The sequence below is a fragment of the Triticum dicoccoides genome, chromosome 6A, assembly GCF_002162155.2.
Source record: "Triticum dicoccoides isolate Atlit2015 ecotype Zavitan chromosome 6A, WEW_v2.0, whole genome shotgun sequence".
Taxonomy (NCBI): domain Eukaryota; kingdom Viridiplantae; phylum Streptophyta; class Magnoliopsida; order Poales; family Poaceae; genus Triticum; species Triticum dicoccoides.
Window position 1 is genome coordinate 326237977 of NC_041390.1, and position 10958 is coordinate 326248934.

The window sequence follows — 10958 nt, forward strand, 5'->3', positions numbered from 1 at the left end:
TAAACATGACCCTAGGTACGGAATATATAGGTAGGTGGGCGGGGGGGGGGGGCGAAGTGGAGGCCCAAGAGCAGCTCGCAGTTGTTCATCCTGAAGGGTCGTGCGCACGAGGGTCCTGTGTGCACGGTACATGGTCGTGCGCCCGGGGTGCTGCAACATCTGCTCCCTGGGTAGCCCGTGCGCACGGGGTCGCCTGGGAGGTGCAGTCTTGCTCCTCTTGGCTTCCTTCTTCTTCCTCGATGCCTTGGGGTGCTTCTCCTCCTCCTTTGGGGCATCCCGCAGTTGCTTGGTGGCGTCGGTCTTCATACCTAATGACACATAGCATGTTTTGGTGAAGTAGCAACCAAGTCTCATTCATGTCCATATCTTTCTCAAGTAGGAGTGAGTTCACCTCGATTTCAATTGTGCGTGCTCGAGTTCTTGTCATGGGTCCATGTGGTGCATTATTCGTAGTCGGTTTGTGAATGAACATGTGGTGAAAAGAATGTTTCCATGTCCATATGCCCCTTTTCTTATTATTTGTATTAAGGTGAGGTGAATGAACATGTGGTGAAAAGAATGTTTCCATGTCCATATGCCCCTTTTCTTATTATTTGTATTAAGGTGAGGTGCATTATATCTCTTCATTCGTTGATGGTGTTTCACGTTGCACGACGTGCATAATACAGTGAATCAATAAAACAACAACACATAAACCACATCCAGAGGATGAATGGTGTATGAGAAGAGAAGACATGAATGACAGGTTCAACAAAAAAAAATAGCTAGAGGGGTGCATGAAGATACTTGTGTTTATGTTGTGGCTCACTTCATGAAGAGTAAAATGAGCATTCATTCATTTGTTGGCCCGGGGCAACACATGGGCAGTCAATTAGTCTATGGTAAATTTGGCTGTCACCGTGTCTTACATAATGAAACATGCAATTCAAAAGGAAAAACATAAGAAAACATGTGTAGATGACAAGATCCAACGCAACATTTACATGTGGCTATCTATAACACAGTGCATTGTAAAAAGATGGCTATCTTGTTTTTCTTAACCAAAGGAGATACAATTCTATTTTACGTGAAAACAATAGGAATACTTTAACGCCTTTCCTGATATCTGCAACAAATAAATGTACACAGTTTAGGTAAAAGGGTCTTATCAACATCACGCTAAACAAACAAATGCATAGACAATGGTGAAACTATACAGAAAAAGAAAAACATAAACTAAACAGGAGTTCGTCCATGATTAAGAACTCATGACCTGAATGTCTTTCCATGGTGCATTGCTGAGCCCATGCGTTACGGATCCTTAAACAATTACACGGACAGCATTTAAGAACTTAAGACATGTTGCTAGTCATCATCTAGCTCAACGAGCTGAGCTCTTCGCTCGGCCGCTTTCTTCCTGACGAAGATGCCCCACCTCATAGCTGCCTTGATTTTAAGCCAACCCACAACGGCTTTCCCAGGTGGACGAGTGCGGTCATCCTCAAAGTTCAAGTTCGGGGAAGGTGACTGCATGTAGGGCGGAAAAGTGAAGCCATCATCATTCATGTTGGTAGATGCTCCACCCATGTTCAAAATTCGCAGCATCTGTTGCATTTCGTCATTCTCGAGTATCTCATGGCTCCTCAACCTGATCTCCTCCATCAAGTAGTCATCAACCGCACGGTTCTCTTGCGGCTGTGACCATTGATCGAAAGGGTTCAGGTCTGCAGGTTGCATGGACTGACCAACTGCTGAGAATTCAAAACCCTGTTGCTGCTGCTGTGCAGGTTCCAATGCCAAAATATTGGAGCCTCCAGAAGTTTGAGTCTGAAGGGAGGGCCCACTGAACTGGCTTTCAGGTGACAGTGCACTCCTCTCATATTGCATGGTAATGTTTGCAGCGTTATTCTGAGGACTAGTGTTTCTTGCTGCCAGATTTCCATTATATGTGCTTCTTACTCCAGCTGCTGGACAGAGAACACGAATTCAGCAATCTCAGTATATCAACACTGCATAGTACTAAATTACAAATATCATGTGGCCCGCACATCTATACCAGAAGCAGCAGTCAGTTTCTTTATGCATATATAAGGGCATCCATGATGTGGAAATGAAAGTCAACTTTAGGAATTTTTACACATTGTCAGGTCAACCTTAGTTAGAAACATGTTGAGGCAGCTCCCTAACTGTATAACCCGTGCACAAGCAAATCAAAAATAGTTCTTTCTCTCTTCTCTGTCTGCAGTGTGAAGATTGGACAGCAGTTTTTTCTCTTGCCACAGGGTCATGGATGCGCCATCGCTGGGAAGACAGCCACCGTCAACATCTGAGCGCTGAAGCAAGAGGATGGGACACGGTGGAGACCAGAACCGAAGCAAGCAAGGCAAGAAGATGATGAGTAGCACTTGAGCGCAAGCCGCCGCCGCGCGGACGGACGACCACAACCAACAAGGTGAAGGAGCCTAGCGCACGATGCCCAGGCCGAGCGGTACGTGCAGTCGGTCCTGGGCAGAGCTGGAGAGAAAGCAGAGAGTAAAGAAATATCCATGGCCGCAAGGCCAGATCTGGTGGATGCCAGTTTCAAGGCTTCTCTGATCACGAACAGCGAATGGCACATGCGGCACTAAGATTCCACGTTGAAAAAAAAGAGGATTTAGGGAACTTATTGCCGGCGCGTATGAAGGAACGGACGAAGGTAAAAAATGTTCAACGGTTGAGGAAGGAAAATAGCAGAACTCGCAAGTGGCTCCATCTTAAGGGCTAGTTGCCCGTAAGCATGGTGAAGATTTAATTTGGAGTCAAATAAACTGGTGGTACATGAAGTTGCACTGGATGGTCACTTTGGTGCTACAACTTGAAAGATACACCGACCGAGTGCCTAAACTTACAATGCAGTGCATTTTCCGCCTAGACTACGTGGTTTTCTAGAGCGACGCAATGGGTTGACGTTCCCAATGTTCCACGTGCAGGCCTCATGTCCAGCCTGCTGGCCATGTTGGCCTCCTACGAGTCCGTGGCACTCCCAGCTGCCATCCGCTTCTTAGCATCCACCTTTCTAGGCGATAGGCGGGGGCCACATGGTACGCAGGCCACCATCGACCAGATCATCCTGGACCGGACCCATCGCACTCGAGCCGCCATGCCCGCTGCTCTGCTTTGTGCACAGCTGCAGTGCGTCGCCGGCGCCGATGATCCTAGAGTGCCTCGAGTTAGCATTCGGCGCGTCGGTGGTGGGCCGGATCAAGGAGCTGATCAAGGAATGGCGAGAAGAACTCGCCCAAGGGGTGCTGTTGAAGACGTTCTACACTTCTAGTCCACGCACATGCTCGCCGAAGGGTCACCGTTGTTGTTCTAGCCCATGCGTTGGTGCTTGCCGCAAGCGCTGCTACCGCCCATGCGTCGATGCCAGAGGCTCGCGCAATGAGGCACACAAAACTAGCATTGATTTCCCACCCGATACCACACGCGCCGTGCCCCACACCGTCCATGCACACCATTGTTGGCCCCACCCTCATGCCATGCCCACCACTCCCCATCTTCCTTGTCTCGTCGGCGAATGGCACAGCAGGTGCCATAGTCATTTCCGAGCCAGAGCGGTGTGCACAACATGCATCAACTGGTCTATAACGTCGTCATCTTCATGGGTGTGCTAGTGTCATCTCTCAAGGCCAATACTAAGTACAAAATTCAATGTATCTCCATAATAACATGCAGCATTGTCTCGTGCACGTGGCACATGAGGTCCTGTGTTTGATGCCCCGACGCGCTCCTTTTTCCGTTCCTATTTCTTTCCCATGTGCTGACAAGCAGGGCCCACATGCCATAGTGAGAGAGATAGAGATTTATTTCTCTCGTATGTTGACAAACAGGGCCCACTCGCGCCACATAGGCAGAGTTGATGGCTACAGATAGATTAAGCACCGTATTGTCACGTTTAGTCATGTTTTGGCGCTCAATCGGTGTATTTTTTAAGTTGTGGCACCAAAGTGACCATCTAGTGCAACTTCATGTACCACCAGTGTATTTGACTCTTTAATTTGCTATAGCACATGGTGTGGGACCCATCTTATGGCATCCTTACGAATTAAGCATTTGAGACAGCCTAAATGAGTCAAAATTGAAGTGCTGACAAAGTGACAAGGTAGTTACAGCAGTTTGCAGCCACGATGCAAATGTGGCATTAACACCACTTTATCTATAGTTACCAAAAAGGGCAACCTGATGCATGTAGCTCCCGCTTGCGCAGGGTCCAGGGAAGGGTCCGACCACTTTGGGTCTATAGTACGCAGCCTTTCCCTACATTTCTGTAAGAGGCTGTTTCCAGGACTTGAACCCATGACCTCATGGTCACAAGGCAGCAGCTTTACCACTGCGCCAAGGCTCCCCTTCTTTATCTATAGTTACCAATGTCACAACTTTAGTGATCTGAATATACCTACTTGAAAAGGCATCTGTTGTGCTTTACTATGTGCTACATCACATTATGACTTATACTCCCTCCGGTCCTTTTTACTCTGCATATTAGAATTCTCTGAAGTCAAACTTCACAAAGTTTGATCATATTTATATGAAAAAATATCAACATCTGTCATGCTAAAGTTATACAATATGAAACTTTAAGTCATGACACATCTATTGATATTGATTTCAGATTGTGAATGTTGGTACTTTTTTCTATAAAGTTGGTCAAACTTTACAAGGCTTGACTTCAGTCAAATCTTATATGCGAACTAAAAAGGACCGGAGGGAGTACTACTACCTGAGCAGACTATGATGACAATGAATAACTGAAGAAAGAAATCATTTAAAACAATGAATAATCCTATAGAAATAACAATGGTGGACAATTATATTCATAAGATACATCAGGGTTGTTTGATTGAGGTCTTATTACCTTCACTTGGAGTGCCTGTTGAAGTTTGGCCAGCTTTTCCTGGCAGTAACTGTTTTTGTGCATTGACAAAACCATACAAAGCAGGGTTACTTGTTGAAGCTGATGCGGTATCACTTCTGGTCGTGACAGATTTCTTTTTCTGCTTGAAGCCAAGAAGTGCCTTACCATCATATTCTACAGCATGCATCCAATCCTCATATGCTTTCTTTACCAACGTGTCAGCATAGACCTGGATTTAAGTTGAGCATATTTGTGTTTTAGTAGAATATCTGTGTTTAAATATAATGACTTGAGTGAAGAATTATTTCATGAGGGAAAAGAAATTTAGCTAAGATGGTAGAGAATGCAGATTAAAGAATCAAAACTGCTACAGTTCATATGCACATAGCACAAACTTCAACTCATACAGCACCCAAATATCAGCAGTTACTTTGATTTAGTTATAGTTGACAACTTAACATGAAAAAAAAAAAGGGCAACCTGGTGCATGTAGCTCCCGCTTGCGCAGGGTCCAGGGAAGGGTCCGACCACTTTGGGTCTATAGTACGCAGCCTTTCCCTACATTTCTGTAAGAGGCTGTTTCCAGGACTTGAACCCATGACAACTTAACATGGACAACGCAAAATGTTTAGAGCTAACGAACTCTCTTGAAATTGAAGTTTCATTTTACTTTTTCTGTTGAAATGAGAATGGTTATAATTTGGCTGCACCAGGATACCAGTATAATCATGCAAATATGAACTACTAGTGATGGGAGTTTAAAGAACTCTAAATTGACAGAACCTCTTCCAAATTATATAATGCATCCTGCTGGTCTATTTGGTATCCATTGAATGTGTGGTACTGAAATTTAGCTAGAGAAATCTGTGTATTTATGTGTATTGCTGGAAGGGCCTGGATGTGCGGTGAACATGTTGAACGCGGACCAGTCTGAGTGATACACTGGTATCGTACAGCAGAACACAAGTTTGCAGTCTCATGTAACAACTTGCTCCGCTATACCAAATCTAAGCCTTACAACACCAATGATTTTTACAAATATTTAACAGGCCCAGACGACATGTAACTGGACTTATTATTCGATAACACATAAATAAATATGCAAACCTTCTGGTTGTCCGTGAGATTTTCAGCTGAAATGAACTGATCATCAGCAATCAAGCCAGTGAACTCATATATGTTATTGAATATTGCACCGACATTTCTTGAATCATTCACATAATATATATAATGCTTTCCACCTAAAACACAAGTCTTTGCATGCTCAACAAGGCTTTCCCACATCTTATTTGACATGCCACTGCCAAGAATCTACAGAGACAAGAGCGTAAGAACATAAACCAAACTCCATAAATTACAGTCTGATAACAGGCATAATAGAACTTACACTACGCAACCTCTGTTGATCCCTAACAAGAAGCCGAAGAAAATCTTCAACTGTATAGATTCCGCTTCCATTTAACTTCTTGTGGAATGCACCATCCTTGCCAACCTTTTCTAATCTCCAAACATCATCCTTCAAAGCAGGAGGGTAGTGTTTTTTGTACACTGCAAAATACAATATCAGCCTACTCAATGCTTGAAACTTTTAACAGTATGAGCAAATTAACAATGTATGGACACATACATTCCCCTCTATGATCTTTAACAGTAAAAGCTTCTGTCTTCGCCTCCCTAACACGAATACCTTCAGAAAAACCAGAGGCAACCCTGAGCCCAAGTCTGAATTTCCTGCTTCTTATCCAGCTGGAGTTGTCAGTGAAGATAAGCTCCCCTATGGTTCCAACACCTTCTTTAAGAGTCGCCTGAAGGTCACCAGTCAAGAGAGGTCTTTTCCCTTCGCGCTCCTTGACAATATGGCCTTCAAACTCCTCTTCTGTCCAACCCTCATCTTCCTCTTTATTGAAGTCACCCTCAAGCACAAGAACATCCAGCTTTGCACATGATTCAGGTCCCGAAGTGACAACACAACCAGTGTTGGTATCCAGCAGCACAACATGTATAGCTGCCCCCTGCTCGCCTTCTACTTTTCCACCAGTAAAGAGTGGGAGAGACAACCTGCTTCTAAATTGAAGCTGAAGATTTGTCCCATCAGGGCCTTCTATTCTTTTGGGAGAGGACCTGTTTTCACTATGCATTAGTATCGTATCTCACCAGTGTGGCTAAACCACATCTGCAGAAAATCTGAAAAATCCCAGATAAAGCCATCCCATGAGTGCCACCACGTTAAACAAGTTTATGATCTTGTACCTTCCTTCAATTCTAGCAGGACCCAACTTGGCCAAAGCACGCTCTACCTCTTCGCTTACCTATTCACAAAATATAGAAGAACAGAATGATCAACATGCTCCATCAAATAAGTCAATAGACCGTACAATAAGTGCTTCTACTCACAACTCTTCGAAGAATAGGCTCCAGCGATGAACAAAGCTTCTGCAGACTGTCGACTTTTAGTGCTTCCACAATGACACTACAATATGTGTCCTTTGTTTAGTAATCAAAATTTCAGAATGTTGCAGACAAGTAGAATCACCGTTGTATTCAATTTGAAATGTACAGACACCATAACTGTAGCGTATTGACTAATTCTTTCAAACAGGTATTCTTAAAAACTATTAGCATCATTTGACAGTCAGATCATCATTGTATTCAATACATTATCAGTGTTAAAAGCAGTGCCGACACTGCATGTAATCGACCCTATCTAAACCAAATTATTCAAAGCTACATACTGAACTCTCTTGGCACTGTAAAGATTTTTTTTTTCTATAACCTATCAAGAGTTCTAAAATATGTTATACCTGTTGCCGGTGATTAAACATATGGAACTTTCTGGTGCATCAATGCGGTATAAAAACGTGCTATCATATATCATAGAAAAGGAGTCAGGCAGAGCTGAGCAGGATGCGCAGATTTGTGCTGTCAGCTGGTGCTCTTACACGGAACTGAGCAGCACTCACTGGAGTACCAACTGAGTACCACCAAGCACAAAAACAGCTATGCGCCACAGTACATTTTGGACTAAAATTAAATTATCATCTGGAGTCACTTCCTTTAGCTTATAATATAAAGAAGTAGTAAATGTGTTATGCTCAGAGAATCATCTTGGGTCCAAGTTCCAATCCTACTCTTACCTAACTGATTCAACTAAAACAAGGATTAGGTAAGCTGTAGCACCCCTATTCCAGCCGGTAGGAAGCTTAACAACAACATTAGGAATCGAATTACTCAACCGAATGGAGGTAAGTGGAGGATCTAAATTTCTTCCTAATTAAAGCAGCCGACAACCTAAACCCCAAACCCAAACTTGTCCCACAAACCCTGGAAATTTGGTACTACCAGGCAGAAAGAAACACGAACCTTGCAAGGGCGGGCACGCGGGGCCGTTTGGCCGCATGGTCGTCGTCGCCGCCGCCGCCAGTGCCGTTGGTGGGGTCGAGCACACGCTTCGAGCCCGACCGCTGCAGGCCCCGCCCAGACCGCTGCATCACGCCAAAACTCTAGCCCTAGCGGCCTCCTCTGCCGCCGCCACCGTCAGATCTGCACCGGCCGCCGCCACCGTCAGATCTGCACCGGCCGCCACCACGAATAATTCCGTGGAGAAAACAAAAATCAAAAATAAAAGCAGCGACCAGAACCCAATCGAAGCGCGCGATACCGTACCGGTGCGGCCGGCGGGAAACTCAGGTGGATCGAGAGGGCCGGGCGAGAGATCTGCGCTATTAGTGTGGGGGTGAGTGAGCACCGCGCGGCGCCTGCTCGTGTGTTTGTTTGTGCTCGCTCTCTACCGCCTGCCTTTTCTTTACGACTTTTATACTAGGGAACGCTAGGCGCCGGCCGACCGGTCACAGCTTTGGGCCGGTCTCCTCTGACGTAGGCCTGCAAACGAGTCGAGTGAGTTGGAGTTGGTCAGCTCAATTAATATGAAAATCTGAGCGAGCTCAAACTGAGTGAAGCTCATGATCGAGATATAGAACATGACTCGTGCTTAACTTGTAACGATCTCGAGTCAATCTTAAGCTAGTTTCAAGCTAAATGAGATAGTAAAAATTATAAATCTATGGATGAAAAACAAAAAATAAGATGAATATGCTGGAACCTTTACAAAATATAGAATATTTAACACATACCATGTGCTATAATTAGGCCTAAATCTTCTCTGCACTTAATTAAGTTTTCATGTTCGTTGGTAAATAAAATGAAGAAAAATTGTAGACAACATATATGGTAATAAATTATTTTATTTCCATTTAGTATATGACATGATCATTTAACATAATGATATTATGTCGAGCTATCGAGCTAAAATCGAGCGAGCCAACATTGGGTCAAGATCGGCTCGTTCTTCGGTCGAGCTACATAAAATGTTCAAACTCAGCTTGTCTTTTCGAGTCGATCTCGAGTCGAGTAAAAAACGAGTCGATCTCGAGCGGCTCACGAGCCTCGAGCTTTTCTTGCAGCCTTACCTCCGAGCTCGTATGTTTTCAGCATCTACACTATCTTTTGCCTGATTCTTCAAAAATCGAACCTCCACCAAGCTTCTCTCGTAATCTTAACTTATACTAGCATGTACCCGCGCGGCGGCACGCCTCGCCTTGTTATGGTTAACAGTGTATACTATTGTATATATTTACACTTTTTTATTTATTTTTATTAGTCTTGACTCTGGATGAATTTTTTTTGGCAATAACCTAATTTTTAGGGGAAGCAATAATAGAGGTGTGCATGCAACACTATGTTAAAATCCTGTATGCATTCATCTGCTGATCATTTTGCTAATTGGTTGGTTACTACTTATTCATTTAACTTTTTGCATGTCTATTAAGTAATATAAATTTTGAATGATTTTTTATGAACATAAAGCCATTGTGGATGCTAAGGTGTTTGAAGAAGGAAAGTTTTATTGCATGAAGTAATCGATACTTATTAAACAAGGGAAGTACTTTTATATATCGCATGCTAAGTTTGAGTTTGGTGAATTTCGGTGAATCATCTATGTAGTATATAATACTTTATGTACATATGTTTTTTCTTGTTCAATTAATAGTTACTTGAGTTGTGGCCGCACTTCGCTGGGTCATTCGTGTGTTAGTTTTTCTGTTCTGTGTGAACTTTTATTTGTCGACATTCATGTTCAGAACCTGGTACCAGATCTTCATGTCTTTTCACAAATTAGAAAAGGTAAAGGTATCCACTAAAAAAGGATAACGGTGTATATTTTCCTTTTAAATTCTCTTCAAAAAAACTTAAAAAACAGTTTTTCCATGAACAGAATGCCCAAGTGCTGGTACACGATATGTGTGGCCATAGCACTTTCTTCCGCGGTTTGTTTTGTCAAACTACGTTCTTCATGGGGTGGCATGGGATCTGTTTGCTTTCGTTTTGTCGCTGATGGGTGCATGCTTTGATTGGGCGTGAATTACAATGATGTGACCGCGTGCATGTGCATGGGATTGAGAGGCGAGGTGCCTACGTGAGTGAGTGAGTTTTGCATGGGGTGGCCACATGGTTCTAACATCAACAGTTTTTGCTTTTCGACCGGTTAAATCATGATGTCAAATCTTGCGGAAGAACACAGAGAAAGAAACACGTCAAATCTTGCGAAAGAACACAAAGAAAGAAACCCGACCTGTTTTAGACTTTTAGAAGCCACGGTACCTGTGGAGCAGGGAACAAACACCGGGTAGCTAGGGAACAAACATCGAGCACCGCGTCTTCCGCAGGATACTCCACTTGAAGGCGAGAGGTTCTGGATTGCATCGACGTTGCCGTGGTTGTAGCCATAACTTGGCTGGTGTGCTAGCGTTTGTTCCGACCTCCTCCACCCAACGCGGAATGGCTGCCATACCGGCGTTCGTAATGGGCGGCGATGTTTGCTCCATCATCCCGGATACGGCGATGCCCGGCTAGCCGCCAGGTGCGAAGGGCATCTTCCCCGCACGATGAGCGTGTGCCGCCACCGCCGCTCTACATGCACGCAGATCGCTGCCACCTCGCGTTGTTGCCGCAGGAGCCACGTGCGGGGTATGGCCACGATGCACGGCTTGAGAAGGGGCTGATGCCCATGATGCCGATTTTGGCTAGC

General features: G+C 44.3%; 1 protein-coding gene across 4 annotated transcripts; it reads right to left on the reverse strand.

Moving 5' to 3' along the window:
- Positions 1–924: 924 nt before the first annotated feature.
- LOC119316856 (calmodulin-binding protein 60 B-like) lies at positions 925–8651 on the reverse strand. Of its 4 annotated transcripts, XR_005153364.1 has the most exons (10): positions 8537–8650; positions 8234–8413; positions 7268–7343; positions 7124–7182; positions 6501–6994; positions 6261–6421; positions 5981–6184; positions 4874–5102; positions 1253–1946; positions 925–1105 (listed from the first exon to the last, which is right to left on the reverse strand). XR_005153364.1 is itself a non-coding variant. In XM_037591244.1 (9 exons), exons 2-9 carry the CDS (start codon positions 8359–8361, stop codon positions 1345–1347), a joined length of 1953 nt encoding a protein of 650 aa, XP_037447141.1. In that variant the 5' UTR covers positions 8362–8440; positions 8537–8651; the 3' UTR covers positions 1113–1344. The 4 variants fall into 4 exon arrangements, 3 of the variants coding, with proteins under 3 accessions (XP_037447141.1, XP_037447142.1, XP_037447140.1); XM_037591244.1 differs by lacking the exon at positions 925–1105 and having other exon boundaries at positions 1113–1946; positions 8234–8440; positions 8537–8651; XM_037591245.1 differs by lacking the exon at positions 925–1105 and having other exon boundaries at positions 1113–1943.
- Between the last annotated feature and the right edge of the window lie 2307 nt (positions 8652–10958).